We start from the raw sequence: 21387 nt of genomic DNA, 5'->3' as shown, positions 1-21387 counted from the left end.
GGCGGGACTCTAACCTGCGACCTCTCGCTGTCAAGGCGAGCGTCATAACCATTAGACCACGGAGGCTTCATGGTTAAACAGATTCAAATACCACCAGATACACTTCATTACACAATAAGTACGGCTAGAAAGAAATAATAGCATACATATATATATATATATACTTATGTAAAATGAAACAAACCGTGAAATATCACAATACACACACACATTACAAGCCCTCTTACATGAAACATTGATGTACCCCATAGTGTTTACTGGTTAGAATTTATATATGACAGACCACAAGATTATTTATCAGCTGAAGTAAGACCAACTGACCAATATAGATGGTTTTTAAGGGTATTATAGAGCATAGACAATGTCACGACTATGAATTGTGTTTGACCCATATCTTAGATATCAAGTCTTAAGGCCTGCATTTCACCTGCACATTCATTAACTTTTGTTTAATTAAGAAAAATGTATTTTTGACATTGAACTTACTTCATATTTTACTTAAAACTTTGTAATATAATTTCATTTTTGAAATATAGTATTATTTCATTAAGGTTTTAAAGGCAATGTTTTCAAGAAAACACCAGAAAATACTTGTAATGCAAACCCACTTTTATTGTTAAATGCTCATTGATTGGAAATAAAATATAAATCAATTAATGTTAATATTCCATTTATCCTTATTTTCCACAATGCATTTCAAAGTTCTCCCTATCCCTTACTATTAGCATTTAAGAAACTGATACTTTTGGAAAACCCTTTTGATTTTTGTTATATGAAGGCATATTCAAACCTTTGTTACATGGATATGGTTACAGGCAGTGGTGACACCATGATTTGGACATTTTAGATTATACCATAAAACCTTGAAAACCTCAAACAGAAGCAGAATTGGCTGGATTTAGAGAAGAAGCCCATTTCGAATTGAAGCCCTCTCTTTAGTTTGCAAAAGTAGTCTCGAAAAAAAGCCCATGTACTTTTTCCAAGATAGCATGGGCTTTTTTTTCCAAAATAGTACAGTATATACACTGTATATGAATTTAAAAGAAACAAAATAATTTAACAGACACGTTTGGTTTATACAGTAGTTTAGGTGATTTAATTCCGGTTTAATATACTCCACGATACAGATTGATGTTACAGTGGCCTTTTTTTAATGTTTTATACAGTAGTAGTAATTCCCAAAATTTACAGCATTAATTTTGAAAAGGATCCCCCTCTTTACTTTGCAAAAGTAGCCTCAAAAAGAAGCCTATCCAAAGTTTGCAAAAAAAAAAAGAAAAAGAAAAAGCCCAGGGTTTTACGGTACACCAACTACAGATTCTAGGAATTTGATTTGTTAAAAGCTAGGCAATGGTTCCAGTCGATGGGGAAACTGACCTGTCCAGTATAGGACTGATCTGCCTGATGGGTTGACTTGTTCAAATGGGACTCAAGCCCCCTCCCTGCCCCCACTAGCACCTCCAATGATTATAGGGTCCATTAAACTTTCCCTACTATAAATACTATAAATTCATCAGCTGATGCTGATGAATATGAATTTTTTGTTGTATAAAATGTATCTAAGTTTCCTGAAGTTAAATAACTTCACAGTTTGGTGTCCACTTTGTACATTTCATAAAATGCTTCCTTAAAATATCATTGCTAGTATCTGGCAACTGCAGGAATGGCTTTTCATATGTTCAAAGTACATTTCATTATTGTTCTCTTCCTTAACATTTCATCTGTGATGTCTGACTTTCCTTAGAATGGCAAAGTTTATGATTCACAATGTACATTTCATGAACATGAATGTCCTTTGTAAGTTTCCTTAGTATTCCATTCATTTGCCTGACATATCCTAGAGCGGCAATATTTATTGTTCACATTGTACATTTCATGAACATGTATGTTTCCTTAGTACTCCATTCATTTGCCTAACATTTCCTGGAGAGGCATCATCTACTGTATTGTCTGCATTGTACAATTCATGAACAAGAATGTTCTTTGTAAGTTTCCTAATAGTATTCCATTAATTTGCCTAAAATTTCCTGGAGTGGCAACATCTATAGTCTGCATTGTACAATTCATGAACTTGAATCTTTTTGTATGTTGCCTTAGTATTCCATTCATTTGCCTGACATTTTCTGGAGTGGCAACATTTATTGTCCACATTGTACATTTCATGAACATAAATGCTGCTTGTAGGTCTCCTTAGTATTTCATCCTTTTTGCCTGAGAATACTTAGAGTGAGAACATTCATTCTTCATGTTGTCATCATTTTATATAAACCCATACAATCAGGATTTGATATTTACTGCTTCATAGTTCTCCCAATTGTTGTCCAATAAAAAAAAACTCTGATTGAACATTAAAGACCAATTTTGGCTGCTTCTGTTCTTATGGCACTAATGAGGTCTTGATTAATTAGGAAGATGAATCGTAGTCCAGTTATCTGCCAGAATAATAATGAACAGTGTTATGCCATGAGATATACTTTTAATGTAATTAACTACACTGACAATGACATTTTATATCCACTGTAAATACAGTATTTACAAATATTATTATTATTATTACCTCCCCTTTTTTGAATACAATAGAAGTAATAATAATAAGCACTATTCTTCTAATATTAAAACAAACAGGTAGATACTGTTTGTTGATAACAATGAAACTATTAGCAACAACAGCAATACAAAAATGACAACAGCAATAACAATATAGAAAAAAAAAAATTTTTGAGAATGCAATTTATCATAACATTTTAACTTATGTACACTAGGTATACACTAGCCAAGATTCAAGATTAATTTATTGACTTGTCCATAAAAAATACAAACTTGTATATAAAAAGGAACTTTGTTGTTTGAATACACCCATTGCAAAGTACAATTTAAAATATATTACAATAAGTTACTGGTTGCCAAATATTCCAGCATAGAATGGCTAACAATAGTATTATAATAATATATAAAAAGAAACTTACTTCAACAACAGAATTGTTATCAAGTTTATTTTTCTGTCCTTTCAGAACTGGGTTTCCGTCAACATATATAGGTCTAGTTCCTTCATTAGCAATGTAAAAATCACCACTGTTCCTAAGTTTAATGATGCCTTGTCTACGCGAGATTTTCCATGCCGGGCCCTCAAGTGACAGATCAACATCTATATTATTATCCTTGGTTGCTCTGCCTAAGGTAATCTGTTTAAAAATGAAAGGAATATGAAATGAAAGTATTTATTTTTCTTCCAAAAACTACCATGTTCTTTTTTTTTTTTTTGACTTCCCTTTTATATTTTGTTTATAATATTATCCTAGCATCAACAGCACATACTTTACTAGCTTGCTGCCTTTATATCCAAAACACTGACACACTGATATTTTGACTTTCAATATAAAAGTTTGGAAAAATTCTTCCCAAAATGGACTAAGAACCTCTGCAATGACTTTTTCCAACTCACACACGTTTTTTTACTCACCTCTTTGGACCTCATCAAGTAACGAACCAATCTGCCTCTGAGTACTGCTAAAGTCTGGTTGTCAAAGTCAACTGAATTCAGGCCTATTGAAAAAACATAGAGGGCAAACATGTATACAGTAGTATTTATCAATGCAATTATTTCACTGTCATCAAATGAAAATAGTTAGCCAATTATAGAATAAAAACATGAAGCTCATTTGAGTTGCGAGAATGATCAGGGCACTGCAGAAGTGGATCTAGGACTTGAAGCAGTGGGGGTTTTAAATTTATAAAAAGAATAACAAAAACAAAGGGAGGGGGGGTGTCCCCTTCATAATTTGTATTTTTAGATGGCCAGACATGAGCTTTCGCGATTTCTGAGGAGTCTGTAAAAAACTTCAAAATCCAAGGTTTTTTCTCCTTTTGAAAAAAGTCAGGTGATATTATCTGATTCTCATTACAGTAAGATAATACATAATATATTATTTTATTTCAAAGACCCCAAAAGATTTGCTGATTTAAAATGGTTTGATTCAGTCCCTGTATTTTTGCAGACACATTTAGATTAGGCAACTGACTAACCATGCAATTCACACTGTAACCAATGAGAGTGACAGTAACATAAAGGCTAACAAATGCCAGTGATGGAGAGGCAGGATGAAGACGAGGTATTTTGATACTACGTTTGATGAACCGATAGGCATAGTCTAGATCTGAAAAGCACGCTTTTGTACAAAAATGTTTATGTCAAACCATGGTTGAACCAAAAATGGTGTTTTTAATTTCATTTGATTGCCAATGGGGAGTCTCCATTATTGTACGTACATATCCTGGTTTACACAGGTGATTAAATGCACAATTACCTGTAACATGATCAACTAGCACCTGCCATTTGGGTATTTCATTTTCTAAATGTCGTATCTCCCGCTTTTGTCTTCTATCAGCAATCGTTAATTCTGCAAAGATAAAAATAATATCAAAATTCAATAATGTACCAAACACTATTTAGTTGCCTGTATTGATATAAATTCCAACAAAATGCTTCTGTATTTAAAATCACATGATTGGTTTTATAATGATATATATTATTTCAAAATACCAAATGATGTCTATCATTTGTAGTTTGTTCTTAGTGTCTATAACTTATTGGTTTCATTTCAAACCAAAAAGCACATGATCCAAAAGTGCTGCCCACTAACTCTTTAAATATTTATTTTCAAGATATGCAGATTACAAGGTGGCAACCAGTGTTGGAAATGTTTAGCACTACAATGCTATAGCAACATAATACAATATTTTGTGTAAAAACTAAATAATTAAATTATAATAAATATTAAATTTTAGCTTACCTTGTTCTACTAATTCATCAGATGGATTTCTGAGAAGGAAATTCAAAATGTTGTCAAAATGTATGGATCACAAGATAGGAGAAGTCACTTCTGGGAAATCTAGTTTAATGAGGAATATCTAAATGTATTTTGCTGTGCATGGTGATACCCATGTCCAGTGACTTCATAGAGTTACATTTATATAGCGCATATTGCACAGAAGCAGACACCATGCATTCGTAGGAAATTGATGAGTTTTTCATGTGATTTTTGCTTGCTGAGGGGAGAGTGGGATACATTGCCAATTATTGGAAGACTCTTTCAACTTGAGGGAAACTTGGGATCCTTTTTCATAGATACCAGCGTATTGGTTAATGTAGTACCAAGCTACCAAAATACACTATAACACACTGATATTTAAATCAAGGATAATAAGTATAGAATGTGGATACTTTTTTTAATTGAAGTACTGATGTTAAAACATTTTAGTTACAAGTAGATTATTTATATTTTCTGAAATTGTCAAAGGTGTTAAGATTATTTATATTTTCTGAAATTGTCAAAAGTGTATGAAGTGTGTGTGTGTGTGTGTTTGAGTCAGGTTGTTAATTGTTGAATAAATGATGTAACATAGACGCTTCATGAATACTAGTTAGAATATTAGTGATTTCACAACTTGCGGACTGCAAGTGATTTTGTGTGTAAATCACATTTTCATAAATTTGAAATTACAACATGGCATTGTCAAAGAATTGTGTTAGAAAAGTTAGAAATATCAAAAGCGCCACTGAGGTAGCAAAAAGGGCAGTATTAGGATCATTCTCAAGTCTGTCTACAATGACAAAACATTAAGACATAACATTACAATATAAATAAGCACTACCTTAGATTTGCATCAACCATCATATCCTCGGCATCAGAGAAATTTAAAACATGGTCTCCCTTTGGCATCGGTTGAACTAAAATATACCAAAAAACATTTTTTTAAAATCCCAATTTCTGATTCATAAACATATTTTAAATTTGAAACACATTTTATGTAATACTTAATATTGTAGATTTTACTAGGTTATTTTAAAAATGGTAGATATTTCACTCAGGAAACCTAACACCTCATCCCAGCCCCATATATGTATATTTCAAAAGAAATCAGATTACACAAAAATCCACACAAGATATTATGAGCTCCTAGAGTACATTATTAAACTTAATACAAATCATATGACCCTTCAAACAATTAATAAATGAATTAATTTTAAAAATTGTACTTGAATACTGGTAATTTTTACTTGTATACATGTATATTATTATTCCTCAATCTTGCCTTCCAATAAGCCAGTTCGTAGTTTGAACTGCGCATACCCGCATTCACGGTCAATCAACATAAGCCTATGTTGTGTGCATATTTGTTTGTCAATTGATCTTGATATGGGCATCCGCAGTTCAAACTACAAATTGGCTATTATCCATAGCATTTGACACATTCTGTCCTTGCTGTTATGGTTCTCTGCACCCAGTAACATAGAGTACCGCTCACAAAAAAAAAAAAAAAAAAAATAATGAAAATTTGTTTAAAAAAATTAAACAGAGAACGAAAGATTGTACAACATAGAGAATGGCTAGAGCAAAGATACATTAATTAAGGTTATTGAAAATGAGAGAAAGGAGGAAAACAAAATAGTTAGTAATATGTTTAGTGAATGGGTAAATGTGGTTATGTAAAGTGGTGTTGAGGTGTGTGTGTATGTATGTATATATGTGTGTGTTTTTTTATTTTAACGTATAGACCCATTGACTTATATATTTTCTATCACATCTGTATTTTTTTGATTGCCTATTATTGTTTAGTATGCCTTTTTATTCAGTCATTATATAGGCCTATATATATATATATATATATATATATATATATAACATAAATTTTGTTTATATATGTTTTAACAGTGTTAACGGCTACCTTGATTTATATATATATATATAAATATATATATATATATATATATATATATATATGCTTATATATGTTTTTACACTGCTGTCAGTACACCATACTTTGGGTCGAAATGGCTCCATTTCGTGTTAAATCTTGTATAAAAAATGAAAAGTGAATGAAAATATTACAGGAAATGTGCGATTTTCTCAACAAAATATAATTATAAAACGCTATTTTTTGTTTTCTTTTGTTTTATATTTTAAAGAATTATAAAACATTGTACAATATGAGAAAAAATTAAAATTGAAAACCATGAAAAAAGAGGACAAATAAAGGTGATCCCAACAAAACACAAAAAAACTGCCCCTTTTGAACGCGTCTGACGCGCCCTGAAAACGTCCAATTTGCATCCATTCAATGGATGCGTCCTACGCAATTGTGATTTTCAACAACATAGTAAATTTAACACTGGGCCTTAACCTTTCATAGAATAAACAATTAATGAATAACGATCCAGTAATCGTTGACCATATGTTATAGAACGTACAGTACAGTACGAAATGGCAAGTAAAACACGATGACATTATAACATTAACAGACGCTTGTACTGAATGGGAAAAATTTCAATAGAATTCACATGTGATCGTGAGAAAAAAACACAGTAGAGACTGCAAACTACATTCCAGCAACACGCAATCGCACTATCGTCTAAAAATAGAATTACTCGACATTACAGTCTATTTTTAGACAGTTGGCATTTTGTCAACGAAACAACCATGCCTTCAACACGTGCTCTGTGGGGTATTTTTCTAAGACAGTATTAAAAATACATCATTATTTTGGTTATTTTTAGTTAAATATGTTCTGGTAGCCCTCATTTATATATTTGCTATTGAGACGAAATGGATGGTGATGAAAATAAAAATTATTAGTATTACCATTATTATTATTATTATTGTTCGTATTATAGGTATTAAATCCTGTGTCCTATGTGTGTTGTATTATCATATTTAAATTTCTGAATAAATCATTATACAACAACAACAATATCATAATATCAACCATTAGCACCATCATCCTCGTCGTGATCAATACTATAATGAACAAACAACCATAAATATTGTCCATTACACCTACTGTACTACATTTTTATTTGATATTTATTCAAAATTGTTCAAACAAATCAATTTGAATACAAACTTCCTTAAAATAAATTATTCATAAACATAACTAACATTTAATAAAATGCTTGTCAAAACATACATGGAAAATATAAAAATACACATTATACACAAATATATACACTTTATGTTGCTTAAACCATATAGAAAGCTTAAAGTAATAATTATGAACTCTTCATGCGTGCCTTCATGTGCCGCCTGGCAGCATCAATAGACTTTTGGCAGGCGCGCCAATGTCTCTCCCTTTTTCCCGCAGGTGACGGGGAAATATTGAAGGTCTCACGCTTAACAATCTCCATCCTGACTGGGTCTAATCGATGTGCGCCCATTTTACCGGAAATGTTACTACTTAAACGTTCTTCTACTGTGAACAAATGTTGGACCAAAAGGCGTGCTACTTTTAATCTATTTTCACTAAATCTTACAATCTTTATCCTAATGTGTTCTGGTATACTACTTTCAAATCCACTCTCCTCAGGGGGAGCGATGTCAGCTACACCAGTTTCCATGGCCACAATAGGCTGTACAGGAGCACATTCTATGGTATTTAAGCGCTGATGCAATCGAGCTATTTCGCGACTATTGCTGTCTAATAAAGTAACTAGCTCGGCGTTCTTCTTCATAATCTTTGCGTTCGCCTTCTCCAACTTCCGCATTCGATGGTCCATTTTTTGCCGCCATTCCGTTTCCGCATCATTTCTGGGCCATAAGCAAGTAGACAGCACTTTATTGGTTTCGATGTGCAAGGCCTCCATCCTGTCATGTCGATCGTTGTCGTCGGGCACGATGGGATACGCAAGTAGATCGAGTTCGTCGTCATCATGATCATCATCTAGATCACCATCAACCAGCATGATACCTGTTGCTGCCTACATAAAAAAAAGTTTTCTATTAAAATATTTTCTTGAAGGTTTGCATGGCGAGTATCAATAACAAAATCATCTTTCAACTTTCGGTACACCATTTCTAAACATATGGCTTTACCTTAAAAACCTTAGCCTATTATTTTCTCCATATATATAATACTAGTGTATTTCCTAACATCGTAGCCTATGTAAACACATGGATTTTTTAAAACACTTAATCAATTTTAATATAAACTAAGTCAAAACTGAATATAAAAACTGGACTGGCTGACAAATTCAAATATTCATATAAATATAAATCTAGGCCCTTTTAATCCACTGATTTTTTTAGAATATGAAAAACGGGAAAAAATAAACTTACCTCTCCCAAAAGTGGATCATTTCTGACTACAACACCTGAAGGCTTTCTCTTCCCATTTGGTAGGAGGTTATCCACTGCGTCTCCTTTCTGGAGAAACCTTGGTTCACCAAGGGAAGTAAAGTCGGATTTGTTAAAAAGAGATGGCCTCTTAAGTTTTGGTGTCCGTACGTCATGTAGATTAACCCACGATGAAGTGTTGTATCCCACCCGTCCTACAGGGATTTGCGAGTCATCGTTGGTGTCTAATTTAACACGGGCCGAAAGCCACGTGCTAGAGTGTGGATCTACTGCTTGAACCCTATTACCTTTGCGAAATGCCATGATCGAATGATAATTTTTCAAAAAAGTTGTGAGCTTTTATTAAGAAACAGAAAGCTTGGGTGTGTGTTGTTTGCTTTTTTTTTTGTTTTCTTTGTTTGTGAAACTAAACAATACAAACAAGTGACTTCATTATTTTTAGATAGTGGACAATAGACAATAGACTTTATTTCTCTAAACTTTCAGGGCAAGAGAGAACATTCTTAACCTACATAAATCAATTCTATCCTTCTTGGGTAGCATGATTAGTGTTTGTTCGAACTCAAGTTCGGATTTAATATTTCTATAATTTTCACATCTTATTACTGTTTAAATCAGACAGCCATTCTTGTTTCGATACAAACTAATCGTAATCCAATGCTTTTGACTATCCATTTTTTATTTAGATAATTACATTCATAGGACATACCACAATTGTCAAGTACACTTTTAATCTTACATGTCCATTTCGAAATGTATGTACCCAGATCATGTAATCTCATTAACAGCTTAAACATAATATTTGACAGTTTACTCTGTTTACCCTCTAAAATACAAACCCAGAAACTTAATATTCTTTTCTCAATTGTCACTCAGACTTTTGATCTACCTACTTCACCCCGTTGGGAGTAGATTTATTTAGTTTTAAGATATTTTTCAAAAATTTTCTATAAAACACTTCAATCTGGTTTTAAACCCCCAGACCTCACAGCCATAAATGAGGATAGGCAAAACAAGCTGATCAAATTTCGCATTGAATATCTACAGGCAAACGTATTATTCTGGCCTTTGTCAATATACTATACATTGCAAGATGCATTTATCGGGACATTACAGGCACTGAATAAAGTTGGATAACAATAGCATTAAGCAGCAGTGGATAACACCATGGACGCATCAGACGCGAAGCAGTCTAGATAGATGCGTCGATTGTGTGTCAATGATAAACAATAACTTTCCTTGTGAATAGACAGTTTCCTGTGGTTCATCATCATCAATTCTTTATTCCAATTCTTCAAGACATGCAATAACACAGTAATATTAAAGAAGGGTCATAGAAAAAAATGAAAGAGGTATACAAAGCAAGCATAGTTACTGTATGCTTTAGATTATATATCCTAAAAAATAAATATAAATACATATAGGCATATGTATAATCAATGTAAATATTGTAATTAAATTTGAAACATCATGCCTAAAAAAAAACCCCCTGAGATTTAATGTTGATTCACGTTACGAAAGCGTGTTATTACATAAATGGCATTTATCCACCAAACATCTATTACATTTTTCTCTGTATTTATTAATAAAATAATCATTTAGTTTTACGATAAAATTGTATTTAATTTCACTTTTCCGTATATCTCCAGGTAATTCGTTCCAGACTTTAGAAACTGTGTATGAAATACTCTGTTGGGCGATATCATGTGTTCTCTTTCTAGGGATATACAATCTATATTTGTTTCGAGTTTTGTGTCGTTATTCACAGATTCTGTAGTTTGGAAGATCTCTTTAAAACTAATTGGTGTATTTCCATTGTTATAATTATACATAAACATTGCAATATTTTTGTCCAAGAGATAAAAAATGTTAAGTGTTTTTGTATAAACAAAAAGGGAAGTGAAAGGGTGAAATTTGTATTTTTTGCATGCTGCTCTTTAAATGCTTTCTATTGTAGTTTAAATAGCCTCTGGAGATGGGTATTATTTGCAGATCCCCAAGAAGTTATTGCATAATTTAAGTGAGGAAGAAGTAATGATTTATAAAAAATGATTTATAAATAGTAATTAATATATTAGTAGGTAGAAAATATTTCAGTTTTGAAATAACACCAGCCGATTTTGATATCTTTTTAGCAATATTGTCAATATGGTGAATAAAATTCAGATGACAATTAAGGTTAACACCAAGAAATTTCACAACACTGGTTTCTTCGATAATTTTGTGATTGAATGATAAATTGTAATTTGTAGGGTCATATAGTTTATTTCTAGTTCAAAACATAATATATTTAGTTTTGTTACTGTTGGCAAATAATTTGCTGGCTTTAAGCTACTTAGATATTTTTGAGTTCAGTTTCCATGAAAGTATAAGTTTGTAATATATTTGGTTACTATAGAATACACTTGTATCATCAGTATACATTATCACTCTTATTACTAACGTAACTTAAATCATTTTAATATACAATAAAAACAGTAGTGGTCCTAAAATTGAGCCTTGAGGTACCTTATACTGCAATAGTAGTCATATCAGATTGAGAATCAACGTATATGCAAATTGCTTTCTGTTTCTTAAATAATCAAAATAACAAGTTAAGGGAAAGCCCCGTATTCCATAATATTTAAGCTTTTCAAATTGAATATCATGACTGATACCGAAAGGTCCACTGATTAATCTCAGATAAGAAAGTATAATACATACTCCAAGTATTGAAATACACGCCATCGTGTTGGGATTCAATATTTCGACATTAATTATGTCATCATCAGGAATGACTGATACAGTAAAATGCTTTGGACAAATCAATGAACACACCAATTGTATACATTTTATTGTCAATGGCATTAGCAATAGGTAATTGGACATAAACCACCCAGGACGAAAACCACCCAACTGGAATATACCATTGTGAAAGTAGGATGGGCAGTGGGGTGGACAATGTTGTGTGGGCCTGTTTTTATCCCCTTCACAATAGGATAGATTACACTGTGACTGTGACCTATTATACGCCTTTAATTCATTCAACTCTTTTGACAACATGCATGTATGTTAATAATCATTGTAGATTTTTCCTGATTTCAGTAATCACTGTGCTTAAAGTTTGTATTTTTCTAATGATTTTAACACATCAATTTGTATTTTTCTAATGATTTTAACACAACAATTAACTTCAAAGTTTAATGGAAATTCAAATACATTTAATAATATTAATAGTTTGAATCTAAAAAGGCAAATTTTATTTTATCGTATCAATAATATACAGTTGATAATACAGTACATATGAATAGGCCTACTGTAGGCCTCAACACTGGTACTGCTACGGGCCATTTATAATGTGCCTCTTCCTTGCGGTTATAAAGCTTATTTTCCCTGGTCATTGGGTCCACACGCTAAGTGTTGCTGCTGGTAATCAGCGCAGGAGCGGGCAACACTACCAGGTACCCATTTATACTCCTGGGTGGAGAGAAGCAATGCAGATAAAATGTCTTGCTCAAACAAGGACACAATCGAAATGCATAGCGAGGGATGGAAACCCCGACCTCGAGGTTGGGAAACCAAACTGTTCCCACTGCGCCAAACTACTTTAGTAATAAAACCTACTGTAATACACTTTATTGAATGGACGCGTCGGACATGACACAGACTAGATCGTATCAAACACAGAACATGTGTTGAAACCTATCTCAGGAGAAATTGTGTATGTAGGTACGTAAAACATAAATTCGTTCCTTTTATAATATGGCACCATTCCAGCAATGTATCTTTGTATTTGTTAAATATAAATAAATCATAAAGAAATACAAAAAAATTATAATATGTATCCTAATGTTGTGATTATTTTATTTTAAATAAGGGCCTATGCTGTATTTAGAAACACAGTATAGTACTCAACTTCACATAAAATTAATTGCGTCATTGGTGCTGTGGTTGACCTCATTGTGAACTACCGTACATCATACAGTCCTGCTGCGGATGCTTTTGTTCTCATAGCACAGCAGGATAATGACAGAGGGTGGTGGATGAATCTTCATCGTCATACTAATTAGTTTGTGTGTAAATATTAGTACAATAATGAAAACATGATTACTTTATTACACCTGTAAATTAATTGAATATAAATATATTGAAATTCGTCAACGGTGTGGGCATTAAAAATCTAAGGTAGGCCAGGCCGATTTTATTTTGATTTATGATCGTCGTCACATTGAAACTACACCAGGCCTACTGCTGAACTGAAGGACGTCAAGTTTCGGCAAAAAAATGTACTCCTCCATGGGCCAACATCAGTTTTGTCTGATGTCTTTCGGAACCACGCCTAATCAGAACACCAGTACAATTTATACACGGCTCATGCATGCCTCCCTCCATTGTTTATCCATGGTCCTGAATAGGACTGTTAATTCGACACGATCAAAATTTAGTATTTAACAATTTGGACAGACATACATGCATACAAATAACAATGTTTAGGCAGTGCAGGACTTAAATGGACGCGTCCAAAAAGGGGTAATTTTTGTGAGCGGTACTGTACGTCTGTACACACATGTGCACAAGCACATACAATTGTTTCAGTGGTTCATGTAGACATGAACAAATAACATACAATTTCTATGTTTTATTTCAATTATTCAAAATCTGAAAATAAATAAGTGACTTCTATAATTTACTGTGTGTGTTTTGATGAATACACAATATATATTATTCATAATACTACCTGATTGATCAGGAAGAAGATGATACTGTTTCATCAGCAACCAATGAGTATGCAGTATTTTTGCTGTTCTTGTTGGATGAAACACATTTGAGTTATCATTTAACAAGTCCTGAAATGTATCAATAGTTGGCTGGGTCATCTGCAAAAAGCAACAAACAAAGTTGTAATAAAATAACTTGAATTAAGCAATTCATTGTTAAGATGTTGCACAATCAACGGCCGACTTCCTATACCACCAGATACAGACAAGAGTATCCTAGCCTAGATAGACTGGATACTAAGCATTTTTTTTTCAGTAAACTTAACTTCTTTCTTTACTCAATCATCTATGATAACTGTTAGATTGTGGCTGGGGAATGTCATTGCTCTGGTGACAGGGCTGAAAGTCATGTGAAATAATCAAAACAATGACACATTCTTATAGCATATTCGGGCGACACCGCTTGGCAATACAATTCTGGTTGTATCATGCAAGGTGGATGGTGGGGTACTCAGAAGGCATAAACAAGATATAAACCCCACAACCAGATTTTCAAGAGGCGTAACTAAGGAGATTTTAGTGATTTTCATCATAGCATAACATCAATATAGCGCCATTAACAGTTAATTTTTCATGTTTTTAAAAGCTAAAGTCAAGACTTAACAAGTTTTAATATGATGTGGCAAATGGTAACCTATTATACCCAACACCTAAAAAATGTTATGTACATGTTTTTTTTAAATAGATATAGAAATAAAAATATTAAATATACATACAGATGTGACTGTTCCAAGAAGCTTTTCTTCTGCAACACTAAAAAGTGCTTTACTGAGGACAGTTGCTTTGATATCTGGATGCAAGGCAGCCATTGCTTGTTGAGCAACTCTAACATAAAACACACCAATAGAAAAACTGTTAACAAATTTTTAATATACATACAAGAATTATAGATTTAAATTTTATAATAGCATGGATTAAATTAAGATAAATCATTTTTTCATATTGTAAGGTATAAAAATATTTCAATAAATATATAATTCCAAAATATACTTATTAATCATGAATACACCTCAAGTATTATCTTGTATGACTATCAACATTAACATGAATAAATTGATTATATAATTAATGAAGATACCATGCCTAGGCCAAACCAAGCCATATTATGATAGAATGAATATAATTAACCAACAAGTCCCAAATATCACAAAATTAGATGCTAACCACCAGGTCCAAGCTCACACAAGTTAGAGCCTACAAACTGATTTCACACAAGCAATGACAACCCACATGACTGAAAATTAACAGACTTGCACAGGTAGAATACTTACTTAGATACAGCAGGGTCATAGAGCAATGAGTACCACCTTTCTTCCACTTCTTTTGGTGTGAAGTGACAAGAGAATTTTACACCAGTGTAGACTGCTTTCAAGTCATTTGTCTGTAGCAAATTCATAATAACGGAGAACATGCATATCAATTGATATTCGTACTATTTGTAACTACCTGTATTAAATTTCTATTTGATAATCCAAATTATAATATATGGTAACAAAGATATTAAATGCCACCACCACCACAGACAACAAATATTATAATCAACCTCTTCAGAGCTTCACTTTACTGAAAGGCGGCTAACAATTGTTTAGTTTCAGATCGTAAAAATTAAGGGCTTAAAGTAAAATGTAAATAACTGTAGACATACCTGTTGAACGCCTGTTATCAGAGCCAAGTCGTCTTGCGGTTTCCAACGCCCTACATCTTTCAATGTTGGAATAACTGCTTTAGGCTTTTTTGTTCGTTTCACAGTAGTCGCCCTGGATATCTTTAGAAAATAAATTTTATAACTGGTTCAAAACTTTTATAATATAACTTAATCAAGTTTGATGAAATCATTATTTACAATTACATGCCAAGTTGGTTTGTTTTCAACTGAATTTAATTTTAAAGCTCAATTTTAACAAAGGTCTATAGCCAAAAATATTCCAAGATTATGTAATGATCATTACACATGATGTATTAGTCTTCAAGTGAGCATGGTCCATTCTGAACATCACGCTAAAAAAAAAATAATCCCTGAATCATTTACATGCACACATCCAGGCTACAGAAATTGATCATGTACTTGTTTTGATAGTTTACCAAAAAATAATACTGTAAGACCAAACACTGTGGATTGGTAGTATAGTAAATAAAGCTATTTTTCTAAATTACAAACAGCTTTCATCTGCTCAATTTACAATAAATTATAAAAGTAATAAAGCAAATCTGATAATCTTGACTTATTGTTCTTTTTGAATACTTTACCTTCTTCTTTTCAACAGGGGTTGGTTCTGTGGTACTAGGTACTACCTCAGGGGGTTGTAATGTTGGCAGCTTTGCTTTGCTAGACTTCACTAAGCTGCTTTCCACTAACTCATCGTCAAACTTCTTTCTCTTAATAGGCCTGGATGAACTTCTACGTTTCACCTGTGAAGGGTCAACTGTATTTGGAGGGGTCAGCATCGGAGCTGAAATCTGAATATTTTTCGGGCTATTGAATGTACTTGCAGTTGATGAAGCTGGTGAGGGGGTGGCAGCGGTCATCACTCGTGGTGACGTTACTAGTGGTGAGGATGCTAATGACATGAAAAACATAATTAATTTTCTTTGTACTTTCTTCTAAGATAATGTGCATGCTTCAATGGAATAATGATTATAATTCATAATATTAGTCTGAAAATAATAAATAAAGTAATTCATATGCAAATTTGCTCTAATGAGATACTAGTAAACCTCTGCAAGTTCCAAAATTACTATACAGGCATTGGCAACTTTTCTTTTTTTATTCAACTTTATTTACCGACGGTGACTAAAAAAAGCAGTATGCTGACGATAATGGGGCTCTCTCTATAACACGTATACAATAAAAATATAATTGCTGCTGCTTTTTAAATGCATTACCTCTAAGGCTCAAAATTATGCAATTTGATGTAAATTATTCATAAGATTTCAACATTTCCATAACATCTCAGTGGTGAGGGTAGACCTAGACTATGGTACACAGTATAATAGGCCTAGGTAAGCCTAGGCCTTGCCATGGGAGCAAATATTTGTCATGAAATATGACTTGGATTTTTATGTTTTTTGCAACAAAATAATCCTGTAGTGTACAGAAGCCAAAATTATCGGTATTCACTGTGAAGTATTCATTTTAAGTGATTTCCAAATGAAAACATGACCATAAAATGCAAAAAGGAGTGTTATTATTCTCTTCCTAATGATCCACTGGAACAGTGACCACAATTAACAAAAAGTGAGATTCTCTGTTTCTACTGTATAGTAGCTGCCTGAAGAAGCATGCATAGCGCAAAATAGAATATAATTGGCTGAAAACAATTGATATTTCTTTCTTAGAGGGAAGTTCTAAGTCAATTTATTTATTTGTTTTTCTTTTGTAGTTACAAAAAAGATTGATTGTAATGACATCATTGTCGCAAATCGAGTTTGTAAAATTGAGAGCTAGGTTAGTAATGTGACATATACTGGGACTATAAATTGTAAACAGACAGTTCCAGTAACGCTCAGTAGTAGGAAAATGGGTAGCTCCTTGGACTGTTTCTGCTGTAAAGCATATATTTGATGTTGAATAGTACTGGTTGGAATGTTAGTACCAAATTCATTAAAAATTGAACTTGAGAATTTTGCCATAATGGTTTGCTAATGCTAAAGTTTTTTTTTTTTTGTTGAGATGTGCTAGGCCTAGGCCCCTACATATCTACATCCTGTTTAGGTATGGACAAGAGTTGCGAACTGCGATTCTGACACGCTACGGCATCTAGGCTAGCTAAATTTACAAAGTATCATATAAATTCTGAAGCATACAATACAAAGAGAACACTAGAATATGTAAATATTTTCCTATAAATTCTCCATAGTTATACCCACATGTCATGTGACCGCGGGATGCGTTTATTGGGAGGTTCATAGTTGGAAGATTGTATTTAAATAAATTAATTCCAATTTTTATGGTCAATTAAAAAACAGTTTAAAATGCTTGTAATGGTAGGGTTTAAAATAATTCGGTCTGACTTGATTGTTGCAATATATTTGACAATTAAAATGCATTATTTTATTAATTAATTTTAAGTATATTATTATTGTACTGTTAAGTTGTTTTATTTATAACTTTGCCACATCTGGGATAAATCTAACCAAATGTAATCAGCCAGCTCCAACTTGCAATTCTATTTACTACTATTGGTTGAGCTACTCAACCAATTTGTCTTTGCTTAACTTGCTATTTCTTACCAGAAACTGGTGGAATCACATCTGGGTTAGCCTTACTAGGATCACTCACTTCAGATACATTTATAAGAGTCACTGATTTGCCAGCTTTTTCATCCCTCTCCATTTTATCTAGTTGCACACTACCACTTAGCTTAGTATCACTGGTCGAAGACATACTGGTACTGGTTCTGTCTAAATGTAAAACAAATGAGCTATTAATTACAATTGCCAGCTTAATTAAAAGCAAACAAAATTTATAAATTAGGCCTACTTGATAAAAGTGGAAAACTTTTTGGCGATGACGCAAACATTTATTATAGAAGGGTTAAATCCATTATGACAATGAAATTTTCAAGGATGATTGAAGCCTGGTTCTCACGAGAGCACTAGTATCCGGATCAGGAGCTAACCGTTGCGCTAACCGTTAGCACCTGCGTGAGAACACCCGATAGGTTAGTGCCCACCGTTAGCAGTATCCGGATACTGCTAACGGTTAGCAAGCACTATCGGTTAGCACGTTAAGTGCATTTCTATCATCAATCAATCACACGTACGAGTTTACAATTTCCAGTTTCTTATTGGCCAGTTATTCGGTCATCATATTTTTGGTATCCGGATCGGGATTTTCTCGTATGGTCGCACGGCAGCTAACCGGTTAGCAGGATCCGTAACCAGGATCCAGATCCTGCTAACTGTTAGCAGCCGTGTGCGAATATAGCCCTTGTAAGCATCACAAAGAAGCAAGTAGCCTAGCCTAGGCTTAGACTAGGCCTAGTTTTGGCGAAAGAACAGGCCTAACTAGGCCTAGGCATAGCCTAGAGGCATGGCTGGGGTATAGCCTAATTGGCCTAGGCTAGGCTAGCTGGTTTTAGAGGCTAGGCTAGGTATCTTTCGGGCTGTGCTGATGACGGTATAAAGTTATTATTCCATGTTTTTCAAATAATATTGTAAAGGATATGTTGGATAAATACATTCTAAGATAATTTAAAAAGTTATTATTGTTTTGTTACATACCAAACTAAACAACCGCGCTGATAACGCTGGTCGTCGGGTCGAAGCAAAAAAGCCGTAAACTTGAGTGCGCCCTCTATAAAAGCTGTCTCTTATACACATCTCTGTAAGACCAAACACTGTGGATTGGTAGTATAGTAAATAAAGCTATGTTTGTTGATAATACAGGTACATAAGCAAAATATTATTAATAAAGCCAATTTGAGTTTCAATGTAAGCCTATGTTAATTTGAGCACCCGAAATGTAGACCTACACAAACATTTCATTACTGATCGATTTTTAGTAACTCATTAATGAAATAAAAAGTAGGGCCTTCAAGGAAATACTGTACGGTACCTCTCTCATGACCGTTACTGCATCACCGTTTTTATAGTTTGAATACAACCAATTTCTTCTAATTTTAAATGCATTATCACGCATAGATCTCGCATGTGTTTTGCAAAATGCGTGTTTCATCCAAAATCACTTTGAAATGCGGGACCGTCCCGCACGATGCGAGACGGTTGGTAACTATATACAGTAGGCCTTAAATAACGCCCTAATAAAAATATGTTTTTTTTACAGTTTGGAGGAAATCAGCCACCGTACGTCCATGCACCAACATTCTATTGTTGTCTTTGGATACAGAGTTCACGACAAGAATGGGATCGGAGAATACAGGTGTCCCTTCCGCGCTGTATCAACGCGCTCATACAGTCTTTGAACTCCCCGAGGAACATGGCTCTGGGTTTCCATTTTGGTCTTCAATTTAATTCAAAAATATTCTTCAAATTATTATTATTTTATTGAGTAAAACAATGATTATATAATTTTTTCGCGAGGGCCAGACTAAATGGCCCCGCGGGTTAAATTTGGCCCGCGTGGCGCCTCTTAACAATCGGGGCTGTAACGACGAGGAACAAGTAACCAACTTCACCTTCGTGGTAGGCCTATGCCTATGGGATCCAGAGTATCTTTGGATCAGGATCTAGTCAAGTCTCAAAGCTCCCCCTACAAAATCGCCCCCAAACCAAGTCGCCCCCTACCAAGTCGCCCCCACAAAGTCTCCCCCTAACCAGTCGCCCCCTTGGCAAAGTCGCCTCCTAACAAAGTCTCACCCTTGACCAATCAATATTGATTAATATTAATTAACCCTCGAACATGATTATAATAGGCCTAGGCCAAGCGTTTTTTCCAAATTTAATAACTGTAAGTACCAGTACCATTAGTTTATTAACAATTATTTGTAATACTGTATAGTTACAATTAGAGCACAATTTGTGGAAAGAAATGTTCTCACAAATAGTATAGATTCTGATCTCACGGCAGGCCGGGGTCCACTCGCTAGTCAAGGTTCGCTATTTATAAGGTCCACTGTTCATAAGGTCCGCTAGTTATAAATACAATTGTTTATAAGGTTAACTATTCATAATTTTTTTTAAATTCCACTATTCATAAAGCTCATTATTTATAAGGTTCGCTAATTATAACAGAATAACAGGTTCGCCAGTCATAATAAAGTTTCATTAGTCATAATCAAGAAAAGAGTTCGTTATTTATTATAGAAAAATAGGACCGTTAGTCATAAGGTTCGCTATTCATAATTTTAAAAAAAGGGACTCGCTATTCATAATATAAAAAAAAAAGAGGTTCATTATTCGTAATAAAAAAAAGGTTCGCTATTCATAATTTTAAAAAAAAGAGGTTCGCAGTGTCATAATAAATAAAAGATGTCGCTTTCATAGAAAAAGAGGTTCACTAGTCACAATAAAAAGAGGTCCGCTATTTATAATAAAAAAGGAGCCCCAACGCTAGTACAACTTTAATTGTAATACCGCTGTTTAAATAACTCTTCAAATAATAGGAAGTCAACAAACGAATTTTTTTTAATATCCGAAGCTTTTAAAATGTAAATATATAAATTTATAAAATATAAAAATAAAGTATATATTTAAACAACACGTAAAATATTTGAATTAATAACTGTAACTATTTAAAATAATTTAAAACCACACCTGAAGCAGTTGTTTACAAGGCCTACCTTGAGAGTCATGTGAAGTACTACACTCATCTCCATTTCAATGGACGAAATGTTCGTGTTCAATGAACGATGTTCAGTGGCGTAGAAAAATATTTTTCATTGGGGGGGGGATGATTGGCGTGTTAGCCAGTGTCGTAACAGGCACGGGGGGAGGGAAGGGGCAGGGGGAAAACTGCCCCTCCCCTGACGGTTTTTACCGGGCCGACCAAGCCGTCGTACCGGGCTGGGTAATAAGAGAAAAGAAAGAGGGGAGAGGGAGGG

The 21387-nt window shown here is 33.6% G+C and overlaps 2 protein-coding genes across 3 annotated transcripts; both read right to left on the bottom strand.

Moving 5' to 3' along the window:
- Window positions 1–591: 591 nt before the first annotated feature.
- On the bottom strand, window positions 592–19169 carry LOC117124287 (microspherule protein 1-like). 2 transcript variants are annotated; one of them, XM_033270468.1, is made up of 13 exons: window positions 19109–19169; window positions 18116–18286; window positions 16133–16443; window positions 15531–15650; window positions 15157–15266; window positions 14602–14710; window positions 13846–13984; window positions 5653–5728; window positions 4791–4819; window positions 4305–4397; window positions 3461–3543; window positions 2967–3182; window positions 592–2432 (listed from the first exon to the last, which is right to left on the bottom strand). In XM_033270468.1, exons 2-13 carry the CDS (start codon window positions 18267–18269, stop codon window positions 2349–2351), a joined length of 1524 nt encoding a protein of 507 aa, XP_033126359.1. In that variant the 5' UTR covers window positions 18270–18286; window positions 19109–19169; the 3' UTR covers window positions 592–2348. The 2 variants fall into 2 exon arrangements, with proteins under 2 accessions (XP_033126359.1, XP_033126360.1); XM_033270469.1 differs by having other exon boundaries at window positions 18116–18282; window positions 19109–19160.
- LOC117124288 lies at window positions 7826–9462 on the bottom strand. The gene is made up of 2 exons (XM_033270470.1): window positions 9111–9462; window positions 7826–8752 (listed from the first exon to the last, which is right to left on the bottom strand). Exons 1-2 carry the CDS (start codon window positions 9429–9431, stop codon window positions 8048–8050), a joined length of 1026 nt encoding a protein of 341 aa, XP_033126361.1. The 5' UTR covers window positions 9432–9462; the 3' UTR covers window positions 7826–8047.
- Window positions 19170–21387: the final 2218 nt, after the last annotated feature.

The sequence above is a fragment of the Anneissia japonica genome, unplaced genomic scaffold, assembly GCF_011630105.1.
Source record: "Anneissia japonica isolate Jap-2015-1 unplaced genomic scaffold, ASM1163010v1 scaffold288012_len1326614_cov192, whole genome shotgun sequence".
Classification (NCBI taxonomy): Eukaryota; Metazoa; Echinodermata; class Crinoidea; order Comatulida; family Comatulidae; genus Anneissia; species Anneissia japonica.
The sequence above is the reverse complement of the archived record's forward strand: the minus strand, read 5'-3'. Positions and strand labels throughout refer to the sequence as shown.

What these genes read in the sequence shown, in the direction of transcription:
- LOC117124288 (XM_033270470.1), bottom strand. Translation starts at nt 9,431, where the DNA reads ATGGCATTTCGCAAAGGTAATAGGGTTCAAGCAGTAGATCCACACTCT. An exon ending in ATGATCCACTTTTGGGAGAG is followed by an intron (nt 8,753 to 9,110) that starts GTAAGTTTATTT and finishes TTTTTTATGTAG; the next exon opens with GCAGCAACAGGTATCATGCT.
- LOC117124287 (XM_033270468.1), bottom strand. Translation starts at nt 18,269, where the DNA reads ATGTCTTCGACCAGTGATACTAAGCTAAGTGGTAGTGTGCAACTAGAT. An exon ending in CCCCTGTTGAAAAGAAGAAG is followed by an intron (nt 15,651 to 16,132) that starts GTAAAGTATTCA and finishes TATTTTCTAAAG; the next exon opens with ATATCCAGGGCGACTACTGT. An exon ending in GCTAGTTGATCATGTTACAG is followed by an intron (nt 3,544 to 4,304) that starts GTAATTGTGCAT and finishes TTTTTTCAATAG; the next exon opens with GCCTGAATTCAGTTGACTTT.